We start from the raw sequence: 20,192 nt of genomic DNA on the forward strand, positions 1-20,192 counted from the left end.
ATCTGACGTGGCAAAATTGCGACCAATTGAAAAGGTCATTGACAAGATTCAGCCCGGTCCGATTAGGTGTCTATATGGGACGAGCCCATTAATTCAGTCCATTTATTATATTTTTTCCTTGTTAATTCTAGTCGACTTCATGGGCCAAGCCCAACATTGCAGCCTTCTTATTTTTGGGTTGTGGGCTTTTTGTCTCAACAGTTTCAGTTTTCTTGTTTTATAAAATGAGTTCACTAGTCAGGTGGGTCCCCATTGTCAGATTCTGGTACTAGGTCCTAGCTGTCAGGGCCATATTCTTCATTTTCTAATTTGACGTAAGTAAATACCTAGTATTTAAATTGGCACACAGAAAACACATGAAATACTTCTAATATTATCAACCAAATTCAGTACAGAGCTCTTGTTGTACAAATTCAGTACAGAGCTCCTACTATACAAGCTCCACAAGTTAAATAACTAGATACAATACTTTACAATCTCTACAAGTGTTATGTTCTTCAGCATGGAGCTCTTCTTGCCACATCCGTGAGGAGGTGGATGATGTCCATGGTGTGCTTTAGATGCACACATCTGTGAGCTTCTTGCCGCTATTGCATCCGTTCGCTCGATGATGGCGGTACCAATGCATTCAAGTAGAACAAAATCACCATAAGTAACCCACAACTTCAAGTACAAGATAAGTATGTATCAAGTAACAGCGAAAACAATTTGAAAAAATTGTAAATATATATTTCATGTCATGCAGATCATCAGATGGCACTAGATGGGGATGGCATCAAGTTGAAAAACAAATTGAATGATCCGACACAGAGGCGGGGATGGCACCTAGATCCAGGCACCTCATCAGATGGCACTGGAGCAGATGAAACAGCCAAACTGGGACACATTGACATTGCTTTCTACTAATAGGAAGTTGAACAAAGACTCGGGCTAATCATGGTCTAGCACCTTGATGTTCAGGCTTGATACAAGGTACCAAGTGTAGATGAACCAAAGATAATTATACCATCAAACACACATGATTTTCAGAGTAGAACCGATGCTCAAGTCCTACAAGAAACTACTTAGCCTAACGACTTCAATAGAAAATTTCAGGTGCAACATAAAAGATATCCTCAGCTCTGCAAAGTTAGAAACCCACAACGAGGACCTAGCACTAGCAGCAACATACTTTGCATCATATATCTAGGCTAAAGCATCATATTCTCACAAGCATTTGTGCATCAAAATCACTACTGAAAATAAAAAGGATGGCATGTAGTAATAGTAACAAGCTGTTGTAGTAGTATATATTCATGGAAAATCAATGAAACAACTTGAAGGTTCCATGAGGTTGATGTAGTACTACTCCGAAGGTACAACTTGTCCACCTAGTGCCTCCAACAGCAAATCTGCCAGCCAAAAAAACAAATTTGTTTCACCAATAAGGCTGCAACAAGATGAGGTGTAGTAATTAACAAGATGATGCATAGTTGGTATTTGCAATAGCAGAGGTACATGTACGTATATATTTCTATAGTTCTAATTCCCTTACATGAGTTCCATATATACATATAATATGTAAGCCTAGCTATAACATCCTACAATCATGAAACTGCCCATTACTATATGAACACTAGAACATTTGCAAAAAAGACCATGCTGCTGTGTATCAACATACTGTTGCACTAGATCAGTTAAGTAAAACATGATTGTCAGGTAACGCATATATAAGATTGTGTTTCACATCATATAACACGCAAAGCTAAGACGACAATGACGTGTGCAAATCCTAATCATATACGGTTGTTTCCAGAATATGGAAATATCTAGTAGTTACATGCATACATATTAACTTGATGTGCAAGGCATGGTTGACAAATAAAAGCAGTCATATGGAGTAGCACAAAGAAGCTCGAACGCAGAAAAGTGAGGATTTAATCGGCCCTTAAATATGGGCACATACATGACTATCCAATACTTAGCACCGACCAAACACATTTAGCAAGTACTACCTCCATTCCTAAATATAAGAGCGCGATGAAGATGATCTTGACCATGGCGAAGAGCAGGAAGCTGTAGATGATGAGGGAGAGGACGCCTGGCACGTCGTCCTCGTGCCCGACGCCATACTTGAAGGTGTTGGAGAAGACATAGAGCGGCGATGTCCCGAGGTCAGCGTAGAGGATCCCCACACACTAGAAGCCCAGCCGCAGCGTCCTCACCCAGTTGTCCTATTGGCAGGAGTAACATTTCAAGTATGAAAGCTTAGACTTGGATCAAGATATTAACTATTCTTTCATGCATATGCAGGTGCATACTACAGACTACAGTACATCACCAACTAAATTTTTTATCATGCTATTGTGACATCTACTGAAAGATATGTTAACAAGACTATCAAGAAGATACTGGACTGAAACAAGCTAGCAACATCATGACATACAGGGGATATCAGTCTTGACAACAAACCACCAAGAGCATCTCAGAGCACCACATGGACCTCACTTGGTATGACTTTGTTGCACTAAAACATTACAGATCAAGAAGAGATTCTGGAAATTTTAATTGAATTCGCCCTATAGTGAGTCGTATTACAATTCACTGGCCGTCGTTTTACAACGTCGTGACTGGGAAAACCCTGGCGTTACCCAACTTAATCGCCTTGCAGCACATCCCCCTTTCGCCAGCTGAGATTACTACACCAAGTCAAATTCAAGCTCCTAAAAAATGGTGGAAGATTGATGACAAGAATAACAGTAGCAAAAGCTTCATGTGCTAAAATACTGAAGCTTCATGTGCAAAGTTACTCAAGCTTTATGTGCAAAATTAACTGTAGGTGCTGAAGCTATTCCAAAATTATCACAAAATTTAAGTTATCATCCTGCTGCAGAAATAGCCACCGTCCAGGCCCCCGTCATCCGCTAGGCTACCGCCAAGCTCCAGCCCCTCCAACGGCGACCATAAGGGCCTCCTGTACGACATCATGAGAATAGTCAAGGACTGCAACATCCAGGTAACAACAAAGTTCAGCACAATAAAATAGATATTATGGTCACTTGAATACAATGATTCTTCCTACTGCTGTCATCCTTACAAGTGAATTTTGTTACTTCATAGTGTCATGACATGTCAATATATTCAGTACAAACATATAGTAGTAGGTATGTAGGAGAACCTCATGCTTGACAGGGGTTTCTCTGAATTTAATGGCTGACAACCCCTAGTTTACTGAATTAACAAACACACAAGCAAGCACTTAACATGACAGGAAGGAAGGAAAATGAAGGACGGGAGATGGCATACCTCGTGTACGAGACCTGTACTGCAGCTCGTGCCCGGTCCTCATGGTTAGCGATGGAGGAGGTCGTCGGGTGCATCGTGCGTGCAGGCGACGACGACAACCTTGGTGAGCCGCCATTAGCAGCGTGCATGGACCAGCCTATGCCCATCAGCCGCGCGAGCGCGCTGGAGGTCACAGCCAGATCGAGGGCTTGACGACGACCTGCGTTAGGAAGAAAACCAAATCAGGCATGCGTGAGCAACAGCCAGATCGAATCGAAAGGAGAAGAGAAGAGGGTGAGAGAATACCTTGTTGACGAGTTCCATGGTGTCGAGCGCGCGTGATGAGGGCGCGGATCTGGCCGCCGCCTCCGCCTGACCTGCTGCTGCTCAACGGGTATAGGTAGATGCGGATGGGCGCGCGGGACTGCTGCAGGGGGAGCTCTGGGAGGAGGAGGGACGCGTGGAGATGAGGCCGTGGGGAGGGGAGGAGAGCGAGGAAGGCGGGGGAGATGAGGACGACCAGGAGCTGCGGGGCGGAGCTAGGGTTTGGGGAGACGACGAGGTTGAGGGTGGGCTGCAGTAGGGATGCAACGAAGGTGTCGAGGTCGTCGGGAGAGAAGCGGGACGACGGCGGCGCGTTGGTAACGAAGGCGAGGGCCGGAAGCCGAGGAGAAGAAGATTGGGGAAGAGGCGGCCGGTGGCTAGTTGGGGGATGGGGGATGGGGGATGGGGAGAGGATGAGGAAGGGTGCGTGGTGGGCTGGTTGGTTCGGTTGGGTGGTGAGGGAAGGGAGAGGCGAGAGGAGGAGGGCATGGGGGAGGCCATGAATGGCAGCGAGCTCCGCCGGAGGGAGGTGGCGGGGGCGATGGATCTGGAAGGGAGGACGCGAGCTCTCTCCATCGGGAGAGACAGTAAGGAGACAAGGGATCTATGGATGGATGTGGAAAGAAAGGAGGCGGGGGGGGGGGGTGGATGCAAAATGACCATCTAGGGTTTCGGGGTTGGTGTGTATGGGTCGAGGACAAACCGTTGGATCCCTGAGCTTCCGACGGTGTTTGATGCACGATCCGCGTGATATGTCCACAGACCAATCAGAATGCAGTACGATGTTATGACCATCTAAATTGGTCATAGTTGACTTAATATAATGTGTTAAAATCATTTAAGCTACTTTATGATCTGAGAAATTCTAAAAAAATGGAAAACCTTCTCGTTGTGTCACCAAAATGTGAACAAGTTTTCATAAAAAATAACAACATGGAATAAGATAAATATCTTTAAAAAGGTGTCATCGGAAATGAGTTTTTTGCAAAAAAAACATTTTCCCTTTTTCGAGTGCCCAAAATGAGTTTTTTTGTGAAGGACCTACAATATATTTATTGCAAAATTGGATGAAATAAATTTTTTTAAACTATTAGGCCATATTTACCGCACAAATGACCAAATAGTTGGGTGTCAAAAGATCTTATCCACATTTGGTGAAAAAGACAAATTTCCGCTGATTCAGGTGGAAGCGGGTCAAATTTGAACTACAACTGCCTTATAGTTTGCTCTTTATTTTTTCAAAAAATCATTTCTAGGTACATAAGCATCTATTTAATCAGAGAAACATCAAATTTTTTCCAAGATTCAACCACTAGATAGGAACGGTCAAGCCCGCCGTTTTGACCGCATTTTGAAACGGGCATAAAAAATAAAATAAAAATTCAAAAAATTGGAAAACCTTCGCATTGTGCCATCATATGTGACCAAGTTTCCAGGAAAACTAATAAACTTGTAATACGACATTTATTTTCAAAAAGTGTTCTCAGAAATGAGCTATCATGCGTGAAGATTCATGGCTTTCAAGCCAAATGATCAATCTTATGGCCACGTTCATGGCATAGTTTGTTCAAATGATCTCATATTTTGCACAAGAGTGCATATTGGAATTACAAACAATGTTTCCTAAGGAAGTTTTCATTTTCTTTGCACGGAAAATTCACTTTCCATTTTCCTAGTGCCCGAAATGAGTTTTTTTGTGAAGGACCTACCATATATTTGTTGCAAAATTGGACCAAATCAATTTTCTAAAATACTAGGACGTATTTAATGCACAATTGACAAAATGGTTGGGTGTAAAATGTTTCGATCCACCTCTCGTGAAAAAGAAAAATTTCCGCCGATTTAGTAGGAACCGGGTCAAATTTGAACTACAGCTACCTCATAGTTTGCTTATTATTTTTTTCCAAAAATCATTTCTAGGTACATAAGTATCTAATTAATCAGAGAAACATCAAAAGTTTTCCAAGATTCAACCACTAGCTAGGAATGGTCAAGCCTGCCGTTTTGACCGCATTTTGAAACGGGCATAAAAAATTTAAAAATTGGAAAACCTTTGCATTGTGTCATTATATGTGACCAAGTTACGAGGAATAGTAATAAACTTGTAATACGGCAATTATTTTAAAAGTGTTCTCAGAAATGCCGCATTTTGAAACGGGCATAAAAAATTTAAAAATTGGAAAACCTTTGCATTGTGTCATTATATGTGACCAAGTTACGAGGAATAATAATAAACTTGTAATACGGCAATTATTTTAAAAGTGTTCTCAGAAATGAGCTATCATGCGTGAAGATTCATGGCTTTCAAGCCAAATGATCAATATTATGGCCACATTCATGGCATAGTTTATTCAAATTATCTCATATTGTGCACAAGGGTGCATATTGGAATTCCAAACAATGTTTCCTAAGGAAGTTTTCATTTTCTTTGCATGTAAAATTCATTTTTCATTTTCCGAGTGCCCGAAATGTGTTTTTTGTGTGAAGGACCTACCACATATTTGTTGCAAAATTGGCCCAAATCAATTTTCTAAAATACTAGGACATATTTAATGCACAATTGACAAAATGGTTGGGTGTAAAAAGTTTTGATCCACCTCTCGTGAAAAAGACAAATTTCCGCCGATTCAGTAGGAACCGGGTCAAATTTGAACTGCAGCTGCCTCTTAGTTTGCTCATTATTTTTTTCCAAAAATCATTTCTAGGTACATAAGTATCTATTTAATCATAGAAACATCAAAAGTTTTCCAAGATTCAACCACTAGCTAGGAACGGTCAAGCCCGCCGTTTTGACCGCCTTTTGAAACAGGCATAAAAAAATTCAAAAAAAAATCAAAAAATTGGAAAACCTTTGCATTGTGTCATTATATGTGACCAAGTTACAAGGAAAAATAATAAACTTGTAATACGGCAATTTTTTTTAAAAAAGTGTTCTCAGAAATGAGCTATCATGCGTGAAGATTCATGTCTTTCAAGCCAAATGATCAATCTTATGGCCACATTCATGGCATAGTTTGCTCAAATGATCTCATATTGTGCACAAGGGTGCATATTGGAATTCCAAACAGTGTTTCCTAAGGAAGTTTTCATTTCTTTGCATGAAAAATTCATTTTCTGAGTGCCCGAAATGAGTTTTTTTGTGAAGGACCTACCATATATTTGTTGCAAAATTGGACCAAATCAATTTATAAAATACTAGGCCATATTTAATGCACAATTGAAAAAATGGTTGGGTGTCAAATTTTTTTATCCACCTCTCGTGAAAAAGAAAAAAATTCGCCCATTCAGTAGGAAACGTGTCAAATTTGAACTGCAGCTGCCTTATAGTTTGCTCTTTATTTTTTCCAAAAATCGTTTCTAGTTACATAAGTATCTATTTAATCATAAATACATGGTTTGGTGGTGATACGTCGTGGTTTGGACGATGGCCCAGGGCCCCAACTCCAAAGCGCGTAGACTCGCATGCCCGCCGCGTGGTCACCGCCTGACCGTGGCATTGCCATGCGTTCTGGGTAGCCTAGGCATGTCTAGTAGGTTGGGAACTTCTCAGGTAGATGCTAGGAAGAAAATAACAATAGAAGAATCTCACGAGGAGACCGAACTATGCTCAAACATGAATTAGCAGCCAAGTGTTTGATAAGCGGTACGGGAAATTCACAAGGCTAATGGGCCTGAGTTTTGGCTGAGGATGATCATCTACTAGGGAGACTGTCTTGGCAAATTTTCAACTCAAATGGAGGAGTTTGGATGGAACTTGCTTTGCAAAGTACCACATCGGACAGAAATATGGATGTTGAATCTGGGCTCAAATTGATTAGTGGATTGAGCTGAAATTTTGTGGAGTATGGTAATTAGGGCATATTAAAGCACTGTAAAAGTTTTATACCATTTGGATAATCCTAGCTTGTACTTCCTTCACAAAGCTTCTCTCTGGATAGAAACTTTATAAATTTCCTAAGGAAGATTTAGGAAAATGGAGCTAAATATTGGAATGTGGCAATGATTTTTATATGTAAGATGGCACAAAAAGTTTGAGGACAATAGGAGGTGTCTAGATAGCACTTCCTTTGCAATGTGCCTATTTGGACAGAAAATAGAAATTGAAGCTGGGCTTACATAGATGATTGGATTGTGCTGAAATTCGGTGTAGGGGGTTTCTATAGTCAGGCTAATGTCCTGGCAATTTTTCAGCAATTATAAAGCAATATAAAATGTAGTTGCTTCACAAACTAAAAATATTACCAAGAACAAAGATTCGATGGTGAGCTCAAATGTATTGTTAGATAGAGCATATAGAACTTCGACTTTGGCATATAGAATATGTGGAAAAAATTAAACTCATAACGATATTCCTATCTTGTAGTTCCTTCACAATGCTTCTAGGTGGACAAAAACTTTGGAAATTTGCTGAGAAAGATTTACTGGGCAAATGGACCTAAATTTTATCATGCGGCAATGATTTGAATAGGAAAGAGTGCCCAAAAATTTTGAGGGCAATCAAGAATATATAAATAGCACTTCCTTCACAAAGTGTTTTTCTGAACAGAATAGGAAAATGAATATCGTTGAATTATTTTTTAACTAGGCAAGGAAGGTTTTGTACATATTTGACAAAGATATGACCCAAAGAATTTATGAGATTTTTTTGGGAATTTTGGGATGACAGAAATATAGGTTGCTTCACAACCTAGGGCAAAACTGACACATGGACATGACACATAGGCAAAACTGATGAGGTGGCGCCTAGTCATAGCCACCACCACAATTTACAAGGTTATGACCATCTATATTGGTCATGATCAGCTAGAAATAAGGTAGCGGACCAGTGCTATATGCTTTATGTCCATTTCGTGTAAGGAAATTACGACCTTCCTGACCAAAATGGTCGTTATAGTTTAGGGTTTGGAGCCCCCCGAACAGCTTTTGACCAATTGGTCTCAAATGGTCATAGATCTATGACCAATTCTTCCAGGGTCACTGACAGAAGGTCACTAGTTGACATATTTCTTGTAGTGATAAAAAGTATGATGAATAAAAGTTGTTGAGAGTTGACAAACATAGTTTTGGTCATCGTTGCAATTAATAGGAAGTAATAAAGAAAGAGAGGTCTTCACATATAAATACACTATCATGGAAATCTTTTATGATTGTGAGCACTCATTAAAATATGACATGCTAAAGAGTTGACGTTGGACAAGGAAGACAACGTAATGGGTTATGTTTTCTTACATCTGAGATAAATTATATTGTCATGGATCATCCAACATGATTGAGCTTGCCTTTCCCCCTCATGCTAGCCAAATTCTTTGCACCAAGTAGAGATACTACTTGTGCTTCCAAACACCCTTAAACCAATTTTGCCATGAGAGTCCACCATACCTACCTATGGATTGAGTAATATTGTAACACCCCGGATATGACTTTCCCGATTTGTACTCCAACTCTTGCCGTTTCTGGTGTTAAGTTATTTTATTTTCTCGGGTTCGGGTTTTTGTCTCCGTGTGTTGTTGTCGTTGTCATGCATCTCATATCATGTCATCATGTGCATTGCATTTGCATACGTGTTCATCTCATGCATCCGAGTATTTTCCCTGTTGTCCGTTTTGCATTCCGGCGCTTCGTTCTCCTCCAGTGGTCATTTCTAGCTTTCTTTCGTGTGTGGGGATTAAACATTTCCGTATTGGACCGAGACTGGCCAAGCGGCCTTGGTTTACTACCGGTAGACCGCCTGTCAAGTTTCGTATCATTCGGACTTCGTTTGATACTCCAACGGTTAACCGAGGGACCGAAAAGGCCTCGTGTGTGTTGCAGCCAAACACCCCTCCAAGTTGGCCCAAAACCCACCTAAACCTGCTCCATCATCTAGAGCGTCCGATCACGATCTCGTGGCCGAAAACCGCACCTCATTTGGACTCTCCTAGCTCCCTCTATGCCTATATATAGACCCCTTCCCCGAAATCCCGGATCCCTTCCTTCTCTAAACCTAGATCCACCCCTCGCGCCGCGCCGGACATTGTCCGTCCGGGCCGGACGCGTCCGCGCCGCCACCGCCGCCCAATTACGCGCCGCCAAGTGTCCCTGTCCCGCCGCTCCACCACGCGGCCCCGCGAGCCCGCAGGAGGCCCGCCCGAGCCTCCCACCGGGCCAGTGGCGCCGCCCCGCGCCGCCTTGTCCCTTCGCCGCCCGGCCGCCGCCTTCCCGCGCCCGGCACCCCTCCTCTCGCCGGCGGGAGCCAACTCCGGCGAGCTCCCTCGCCGCGGCGCCTGGTCGCAGCCCCGCCGCCTAACTCCTCCGCCGCCGCCTCCGCCCCTCGTCGCCCCGGCCACCGGCGCCCGACGCCGCCGTTCCTCTTCCTCTGGCGAGCCGCGACGAACTCCGGCGACTCCCCGGTGAACAGTGCCCCGGCCAACCTCGGTTCCCGTGCGCTGATCTGGCCAGATCCGGTGAACAGTAAACCCTAGGTCATTCTTTCTTCTAAGTCCCTAAATTTTCAGATCCATGTGCTCCTATTCATCAGGCTGTATCTCCACATCCGTAGCTCCGTTTTTGACATATAGCACATCAAATTGTTCGTCTCAGAGAGTACATCATTTCATTCCATTGCATCATTTTCATTTGAGTTCATCTTGATGCCCGAAATGCTGTTAGAAGAGGGCTACTTGAGATAATTGTCAGATCTGCTACTGCATTTGCATATTTGTCATTTTGCCATGATTATTGTGTGCATGTTATGCCCATGAGCTCTACATATGTTTTGTTAAGGGTTTTGCCATCTTTCCAGAGGTGCAACCCATGTATTTTTGTGATGTGTGTGGTGACTAGCACAAGTTTACAAAGTGAGGCACTTGGTAGTGCTGATTTCAGGGACTTAGCAATTCCACCAAGTCCTTGATCTGTTTATTTCATATGGCCATATGTTCATGTTGTTTCCTAGTGATCCGTGCCTGTTTTGAGGATGATCAGTAAGGATGTTTTGTTAATTTTGTAGTTCTCAATCCATCCATGTCTTTGTTTGCAATTATGGAGCACCCTAGCTTGAGGTAATCGAGCTCTACTTTTGCTACTTTGTGAATCTGGGCAGATTGTCAATTTGTTTGCAATTTTGCCGATGATGTTGTAGTTGATCCGTGCATGCTATGTTACTGTTCTTGCCATGTCTAGCTTGCATTTTGTGTGTTCTTGATAGATGTATGCGTAGCTTTACATGTCTTGCTCCGTAGTGAGTGCATCGAGCTCGTAAACATGCCTACTTGATATCTGTTTTCAGCATGCTCCAGTTTTCACTAAGTCTGTGATCTGATTATGTTTTTTGCCATGTTCACATGCTTGCAATTGTATTTTCTGGTCCCTTTTGGATCAAGGTCACTAAGGGACTTTTGTTAAGCTCTTTGAGTAGCTCCATTCCATGCTTTAATTTGCCATGTTCAGGTCCTGTAGCATGTAGTTTTGTTGCTCCGAAGAGTGCTACCTGATCTGAAATTCCAAACAAGTGTTAATTGCACTAAGTCTGAGATCTGTTTTCCATATGCATTTTTGCCATGCTTGTTTGAACCTATTAATGGATGAATTGGCCGTAGCTCAGTGCTAGACTTTTGTTAAGAATCTTGAGTGCATACCTGCCATTTATTTTGTTGTCATGTTTGGGTGCTGTAGCATGTTCATTTCATTGCATTGAGATGGCTACTTGCTGCAAATTGCAGACCGGTGTCATATTTGTTTTGCTTGCCATTTCCAAACCGTAACTCCGATTCCGGCGTTCTTTATATCGTTTTCAAGAGATTTCATCTCATCTTTCTAGTGGCACACTTGGATTTCCATGTTGAGGCCAGGTTCATGTATCACTTGTCAAATCTTGCATATGCATCCCGCATCGCATCCCGCATAGCATACCATCCTTGCATCATATTGTTTGATCCTTGCATGTGGTTGATTGTGTCCTTGTTGCTTGTTTGTCTTGTTTGGGTAGAGCCGGTAGACGAGTTCGCTAACGAGGAGCCCGTTGAGTTTGCTTTCGAGGATCCAGTCAACTCTGACAACTGTGCAGGCAAGATGATCATACCCTCGAAATCACTACTATCTTTGCTATGCTAGATTGCTCGCTCTTTTGCTATGCCAATGCTACGATGCCTACCATTTGCTTTCAAGCCTCCCAAATTGCCATGTTAAACCTCTAACCCACCTTGTCCTAGCAAACCGTTGATTGGCTATGTTACCGCTTTGCTCAGCCCCTCTTATAGCGTTGCTAGTTGCAGGTGAAGATTGGAGGCCATTCCTTGTTGGAACATTTATTTACTTGTTGGGATATCATTATATTATCTTGTTATCTTAATGAATCTATATACTTGGTAAAGGGTGGAAGGCTCGGCCTCTCGCCTAGTGTTTTGTTCCACTCTTGCCGCCCTAGTTTTCCGTCATATCGGTGTTATGTTCCCGGATTTTGCGTTCCTTACGTGGTTGGGTTATAATGGGAACCCCTTGATAGTTCACCTTGATTAAAGCTTTTCCAGCAATGCCCAACCTTGGTTTTACCATTTTCCACCTAGCCTCTTTTTCCCTTGGGTTTCCGGAGCCCGAGGGGCATCTTATTTTATCCCCCCCTGGGCCAGTGCTCCTCTGAGTGTTGGTCCAAACTAGAGTCCTGTGCAGCGCCCCCTCGGGGAAACTCGAGGTTTGTTTTTAGTTGTATGGAGAGCTCATCTGAGTGTGCCCTGAGAACGAGATATGTGCAGCTCCTATCAGGATTTGTCGGCACATTCGGGCGGTGTTGCTGGTCTTGTTTTAACCTGTCGAAGTGTCTTGAAGAACCGAGATACCGAGTCTGATCGGAACGTCTTGGGAGGAGGTCTATTCCTTCGTTGACCATGAGAGCTTGTCATGGGCTAAGTTGGGACTCCCCTGCAGGGATTTGAACTTTAGAAAGCCGTGCCCGCGGTTGTGGGCAGATGGGAATTTGTTAATGTCCGGTTGTAGATAACTTGAACCTTAACTTAACTAAAATGAATCAACTGAGTGTGTTACCGTGATGGCCTCTTCTCGGTGGAGTCCGGGAAGTGGACATGGTGTTAGAGTAATGCTTGCGCAGGTTACTCTCTAGTTTCTCGCTCGTGCTTTGCCTCCTCTTCTCACTCTCTTTTGCGAATAGGATAGCCACCATATTATGCTAGTCGCTTGCCGCAGCTCCACATATATTCTTACCTTGCCTTACCTATAAGCTTAAATAGTCTTGATCGCGAGGGTGCGAGATTGCTGAGTCCCTGTGGCTCACAGATTACTATTACACTAGATGCAGGGCCTGACGATTCCGCTCCAGGTGACGCACTCAAGCTCAAGTGGGAGTTCGATGAGGACTCTCAGTGTTACTATGTTTCCTTTCCTGATGATCAGTAGTGGTGCCTAGTTGGGGGTGATCGGGACCGTGTCGCATGTTGGATTATCTTTTATTTTGGTGTCGTAGTCGGGCCATGAGTGTTTGGATGATGTAATGTTATTTATGTACCTTGATTGACGTGGCGAGTGTAAGCCAACTATGTTATCTCCCCTTTATTATTATATTACATGGGATGTGTAAAGATTACCTTACTTGCGACATATGCCTTCAATGCGATTATGTCTATAAGTCGTGCCTCGACACGTGGGAGCTATAGTCGCATCGAGGGTGTTACAAGTTGGTATCAGAGCCTTCCCCGACCTTAGGAGCCCCATTGCTTGATCGTTTTTAGCAGCTGAGTTGTGTCTAGAAAAATGTTTTGAGTCATTTAGGAATTATATATCAGAGAGTTTAGGAATTCTTTTTACTTCCCAGTCTCCTCATCGCTCTGGTAAGGCATCCTGACGTAGAGTTTTGACTCTTCTCTTCTCAAATTTCACTAAATTTTTTTTAGGATCACGCGGGTATCTTGGAATCGTTCCGATGGTTTTATGATGAGAACATTGTCTTGGTGCCTCCTGTTAGGGGTTTTGTGGAAGTGTCCCGGGGAGTTGAGCTCTGAGGTGTTGTCGTCATAATTTTATCGTTGCAATTCTGGAATACCTGAGTATAGTACGCCGACATAAAAAATCTCTTTTATGCAGTTCGTTGGTGAGATAACCTTGACGCCACCCAGTACTGGGGCGGGAGTTCGGGAGTATCGCCACAACTTGTATAATGGATGCTTTTCGAAGGTTGAGGTAGATGGTTTCCGAAGTTTTTCTCGGTTATGTGTTGAAGGATGGATACAGCTGGATGTAGGATTTGCTAGATTTGGGTGAGATATTATGCTTCCCCTGTATCCCCAACACCTGATTGCATAACCGGAAAGGTTCGGGAGTTTCATAGGTGGGAATTCTAGTAGCTCTAGTTCTTCTTCCACGGATATTGGTTTGAGATTGGGATTTCTTACCGATTATTCGTTCTTGATCCGTACCTTGTTGATTTATTTCTCTACCTAAATTCTAAGTGGCTTCTCAATTTATGGATATGTGACCATTTCAAGAGGAATGCATTCGTTCATTTTGTTCGGATGTGAAGACTATATGTTGGAATTATCATTCCATTGGATTCAGCTTCAATGTTTGTCTATCAATGTGCTAATGGATGTCAACCTCTTCAGGATGGCTCCTCCAACGCGCATGACTCCGAATCCTGATCCGCCACCACCTCCACCTCCTCCGGAGGCATGGCAAGCTATGATGGCCGCAACCAATGCAAACACACAGTTGATCATGCAAATTCTTCAAGAGCGCAATCAAGGCAACCAAGGGAACCAAAGCAACAATCAGAATCACTCTGCTACACTCAACCAGTTCCTTGCTAACGGGCCTAAGACTTTCAGTAATTGTGTTGAGGCAACCGATGCTGACGATTGGCTTGTGGATCTGTGCAAGCATTTCAAGTGCAGTAACGTCAGGCCTGAGGACTTCGTCAAGTTCGCTTCCTTCCAACTCAAAGATCAAGCTGCAGAATGGTTCCAGCAGTACAAGGACTCCAGAGGTGGACGTGTTATCACTTGGGATGAATTCCGTCAAGATTTCAGAGCTCACCATATCCCTCAGAGCATGGTTGAAAGCAAGCGTGAGGAATTCCGCAATATGAAGCAAGGCTCTTTGTCTCTCTATGACTACAACAAGTTGTTTCAGAAGCTCGCCCGCTTTGCTAAGCAGGACGTCCCTGATGAGAAGAGCATGATATACCAGTTCAGGGGTGGTCTCAGAGAAGAAATCCAGCTAGCTCTTGTTCTCTTTGAGCCCTTGAGGTACAATGAGTTCTACAACATGGCATTGAAGCAAGAGGCTGCTCAGTTGAGGTGTGATGCTTCCAAGAAGCGAGTCAGAGATGTTACTCCTTCTTCCTCTACTCAAGTGGCCAAGCAACAGAAGTATTGGCTTCCTCCTCCTCCGTTCCGTCAGCCGTATCAGCAGAAGAGCAAAGGTGGCAGTGGTTCTTCCCACCCACCCAACCCTGGCTTTCAGAACAAGACTTCGTCTCAACCTCCAAGATCAAGTGCTCCGTATCACCGTCCGCTTTCAGAGGTCACGTGCAACAAGTGCCAACAGAAGGGTCACTATGCCAACAAGTGTTTTAACCAGAGGCGTCTTCCTCCTCCTCCTCCTGTCAGATCGACAAGTACATCTATGGTCAAGCATAACCCCAAGCATGCCAAGGTCAACTTGATGAATGCAGCTCAGGCAGATGACTCATCAGAAGTCATCATGGGTAACCTTCCTGTTAATGATATTCCTGCAAAAGTTCTTTTTGACACTGGTGCATCGCATTGTTTCATTTCCAAACCTTTTGCATCGAAGTATGAGTGCGATTATCAGTATCTGCAAAATTCTTTGCAAATCGTGTCACCGGGCAAGCAAATGACAGCTAATTTCTGCGTCCCGGATATTACTATCACGTTGGGCGACTACAAATTTCTAGCTTCCCCTATTGTTCTGGGTGACTCGGATATTGATCTTATTCTCGGAATGGATTGGCTTTCTAAGCACAAGGCTCAGCTTGATTGTGCAGCCAGGCAGATTCAGTTGACTCATTCATCTGAGGATGTAATTGTCTTTGCCGCTCGTGATGATACCATCCGTTTGTTTTCCCTCAACGAAAAGGGTGAACTGGATGCTATCTCACAAATTCTAGTCGTTTGCGAATATCAAGACGTCTTTCCAGAAGAGCTTCCAGGAATGCCTCCGCACCGGCCAGTTGAATTCATTATTGATCTTGAGCCCGGTACGGAACCTGTGTGCAAGCGTCCTTACAAGCTCAGACCTAAAGAGTTGAAGGAGCTGAAGAAGCAACTCGATATTCAAGAGAAAATGGGTCTCATCCGGCCTAGTTCTTGGGGTTGTGGTGTTCTTTTTGTGAAGAAGAAGGATGGAACGGACCGACTTTGTGTTGATTACCGTCCATTGAACAAGAAGACCATCAAGAACAAATACCCACTTTCCAACATCAATGAGCTGTTCGAACAACTCAAAGGTGCCCAAGTATTCTCCAAGATTGATCTCCATATGGGTTATCATCGGATTCGTATCCGTGAGCAAGATATTTCCAAGACGGCTTTCAGGACAAGCTATGGTTCATATGAATACACTTTCATATCTTTTGGCTTCGTCAACGCTCCTCCGACTTTCTCTCGCATGATGAACTTCATCTTCAACGCCTACACCAATGACTTCATTTTGGTCTATCTCGACGACATTCTGGTTTTCTCGAAGAACAAGGAAGATCATGCCAAGCACTTGCATTTGGTGCTCGATAAGCTGAGGGAACACCAGTTCTACGCCAAGTTCTCCAAGTGCGAATTTTGGCTCGATGAGGTTCTTTATCTTGGTCATATCATCTCTGCCAAGGGCATTGCCGTGAATCCTGAGAAGGTGTCTGCAATTGTGAATTGGGAACCTCCTCAGAACGTGAAGCAACTCCGTAGCTTCCTCGGTCTCGCAAGCTACTGTCGAAGATTCGTTGAAAACTTTTCTAAGATCGCTAAGGCTCTCTCTAATCTTCTCCAGAAGCACGTCAAGTACGTTTGGTCTCCGGAGTGTGACATTGCTTTCAACACTTTGAAAGAGAAATTGATCACTGCTCCAGTTTTGACTCCGCCTGATGAATCGAAGCCGTACGAGGTCTTTTGTGATGCCTCTCTCCAAGGTCTTGGCGCAGTGTTGATGCAAGAGAAGAAAGTTGTTGCTTATACCTCTCGCCAGTTGAAGCCTAATGAGAAGAACTACTCCACTCATGATCTCGAGTTGGCGGCAGTTGTGCATGCTCTTTTGACTTGGAGACATCTCTTATAGGGAAGAAAAGTGGACATTTTCACTGATCACAAGAGTCTCAAGTACATTTTCACTCAGCCTAATCTCAACCTCAGGCAAACTCGATGGGTTGAAATGATTCAAGAGTATAATACGAGTATCGAGTATACTCCAGGCAAGGCCAATGCGATTGCTGACGCATTGAGCAGAAAGGCTTACTGCAACAGTCTGATTCTCAAGCCATATCAACCCGAGCTTTGTGAAGCTTTCCGCAAACTTAATCTGCAAGTTGTTCCTCAAGGTTTCCTCGCCAACCTTCAAGTCTCCCCTACCTTAGAAGACCAGATTCGCCCAGCCCAGCTTCTTGATGCTATGGTGAAAAAGGTGAAGATTGGGATTGCCAAGAGTCAACCCAAGTACAAGTGCTACCGCCTTGACGACAAGGACACTCTCTTCTTCGAGGATCGTATTGTTGTGCCCAAAGGTGAACTTCGTAAAGTGATCATGAACGAAGCTCACAATTCTCTCCTCTCCATCCACCCTGGGAGTACGAAGATGTATCAGGACCTCAAGCAGGCTTATTGGTGGACTCGAATGAAGCGCGAGATTGCTCAGTTCGTGAATGAATGTGATGTCTGCAGAAGAGTGAAGGCAGAACACCAAAGGCCAGCTGGTCTCCTCCAACCTCTTGCCATTCCAGAATGGAAGTTTGACCACATTGAAATGGACTTCGTGACTGGGTTTCCTATGTCCAAGCGTGGCAATGATACTATATTCGTTGTCATCGACAAACTCACCAAGGTGGCTCACATTCTGCCTATCAAAGAGTCAATCACTGCAGCTCAATTGGCGGAACTCTATACCTCTCGGATTGTCTCTCTGCACGGTATTCCTCAAGTGATCTCTTCAGACCGTGGCAGCATCTTTACCTCCAAGTTTTGGGATTCTTTTCAGAAGGCCATGGGCACCAACATCCGCTTCAGCATAGCTTTCCATCCTCAAACTAGCGGTCAAGTCGAGCGTGTCAACCAGAATCTTGAAGATATGCTCAGGGCTTGTGTGATCTCCTTCGGCATGAAGTGGGAGGATTGTCTTCCTTATGCTGAATTCTCCTACAACAACAGTTTTCAAGCAAGTTCGGGCAAGGCCCCATTTGAAATTCTGTATGGCAGGAAGTGCCGTACCCCTCTCAACTGGTCTGAAACCGGTGAACGTCAGCTTTTGGGAAATGACTTAATCACAGAGGCAGAGGAAATGTGCAAAGTCATTCATGATAACCTCAAAGCAGCCCAATCCCGTCAGAAGAGCTACTATGATAGTAAGCACCGTGATTTGGCTTTTGAGATCGGAGATCATGTTTACCTCCGCGTCTCTCCTATGAAAGGTACTTGTCGCTTCGGTATCAAAGGGAAGCTTGCCCCTAGATACGCGGGACCTTTTAAGATTGTCAGCAAGAGCGGTGATCTCGCCTATCAACTCGAGCTTCCTTCAAACTTTGCAAATGTTCATGATGTGTTCCATGTCTCTCAGCTCTGAAAGTGCTTCAAGACTCCTGACCGCACCATCAACTTCGAGGACATTGAGCTCCAAGAAGATCTTTCCTATCGTGAGCACCCAGTTGCTATTCTTGAAGAGACTGAACGCAAGACTCGCAACAAGTCGATCAAGTTCCTCAAAGTCAAGTGGTCACACCATTCCGACCGTGAAGCTACCTGGGAACACGAGGATCACCTCCGTTCTGTGTACCCGGCGTTCTTTCAGTCCTAGATCTCAGGACGAGATCCTTTCGTAGTGGTGGAGTGTTGTAACACCCCAGATATGACTTTCCCAATTTGTACTCCAACTCTTGCCATTTCCGGCGTTAAGTTATTTTATTTTCTAGGGTTCGGGTTTTTGTCTCCGTGTGTTGTTGTCGTTGTCATGCATCTCATATCATGTCATCATGTGCATTGCATTTGCATACGTGTTCATCTCATGCATCCGAGCATTTTCCCCGTTGTCCGTTTTGCATTCCGGTGCTTCGTTCTCCTCCGGCGGTCATTTCTAGCTTTCTTTCATGTGTGGGGATTAAAAATTTCTGGATTGGACCGAGACTTGCCAAGCGGCCTTGGTTTACTACCGGTAGACCGCCTGTCAAGTTTCGTATCATTTGGACTTCGTTTGATACTCCAACGGTTAACCGAGGGACCAAAAAGGCCTCATGTGTGTTGCAGCCCAACACCACTCCAAGTTGGCCCAAAACCCACCTAAACCTGGTCCATCATCTAGAGCGTTCAATAACGATCGCGTGGCCAAAAACCGCACCTCATTTGGACTCTCCTATCTCCCTCTATGCCTATATATAGACCCCTTCCCCGAAATCCCGGATCCCCTGCTTCTCTAACCCTAGATCCACCCCTCGCGCCGCGCCGGACATTGTCCGTCCGGGCCGGACGCGTCCGCGCCGCCACCGCCGCCCAATTACGCACCGCCAAGTGTCCCCGTCCTGCCGCTCCACCGCGCGGCCCGGCGAGCCCGCGGGAGGCCCGCCCGTGCCTCCCACCGGGCCAGTGGCGCTGCCCCGCGCTGCCTCGTCCCTTCGCCGCCCGGCCGCCGCCTTCCCGCGCCCGGCGCCCCTCCTCTCGCCGGAGGGAGCCAAGTCCGGCGAGCTCCCTCACCGCGGTGCCCGGTCGCAGCCCCGCCGCCTAACTCCTCCGCCGCTGCCTCCGCCCCTCGTCGCCCCGGCCACCGGCACCCGATGCCGCCATTCCTCTTCCTCCGGCGAGCCACGACGAACTCCGGCGACTCCCCGGTGAACAGTGCCCCGGCCAACCTCGGTTCCCGTGCGCCAATTGGATCCAGATCCGGTGAACAGTAAACTCTAGGTCGTTTTTTCTTCTAAGTCCCTAAATTTTTAGATCCATGTGGTCCTATTCATCAGGCTGTATCTCCGCATCCGTAGCTCCGTTTTTGACATATAGCATATCAAATTGTTCGCCTCAGAGAGTACATCATTTCATTCCATTGCATCATTTTAATTTGAGTTCATCTTGATGCCCAAAATGCTGTTAGAAGAGGGCTACTTGAGATAATTGTCAGATCTGCTACTCCATTTGCATATTTGTCATTTTGCCATGATTATTGTGTGCATGTTATGCCCATGAGCTCTACATATGTTTTGTTAAGGGTTTTGCCATCTTTCCAGAGGTGCAACCCATGTATTTTTGTGATGTGTGTGGTGACTAGTACAAGCTTACAAAGTGAGGCACTTGGTAGTGCTGATTTCAGGGACTTAGCAATTCCACCAAGTCCTTGATCTGTTTATTTCATATGGCCATATGTTCATGTTGTTTCCTAGTGATCCGTGCCTGTTTTGAGGATGATCAGTAAGGATG

General features: G+C 44.6%; 1 protein-coding gene and 1 long non-coding RNA gene across 2 annotated transcripts in view; both read right to left on the minus strand.

Moving 5' to 3' along the window:
• Positions 1-353: 353 nt before the first annotated feature.
• Positions 354-2,525, minus strand: LOC125555632. Its single transcript, XR_007304787.1, has 2 exons — positions 1,995-2,525; positions 354-1,391 (listed from the first exon to the last, which is right to left on the minus strand). It is a non-coding gene; the product is annotated as an uncharacterized LOC125555632 (long non-coding RNA).
• Positions 2,526-2,675: 150 nt separating this feature from the next.
• The window catches only part of LOC125506774, a 69,483-nt gene continuing 51,966 nt past the window's right edge, over positions 2,676-20,192 (minus strand). Inside the window, exons 2-4 of the mRNA XM_048671487.1 lie at positions 3,571-4,192; positions 3,286-3,484; positions 2,676-2,953 (exon numbers count right to left, since the gene is read on the minus strand). Of these exons, the coding sequence (XP_048527444.1) occupies positions 2,851-2,953; positions 3,286-3,484; positions 3,571-4,192 (924 nt within the window). The 3' untranslated portion in view covers positions 2,676-2,850. The remainder of the gene's footprint in view (positions 2,954-3,285; positions 3,485-3,570; positions 4,193-20,192) is intronic.

This window comes from Triticum urartu, chromosome 5, assembly GCF_003073215.2.
Source record: "Triticum urartu cultivar G1812 chromosome 5, Tu2.1, whole genome shotgun sequence".
Taxonomy (NCBI): domain Eukaryota; kingdom Viridiplantae; phylum Streptophyta; class Magnoliopsida; order Poales; family Poaceae; genus Triticum; species Triticum urartu.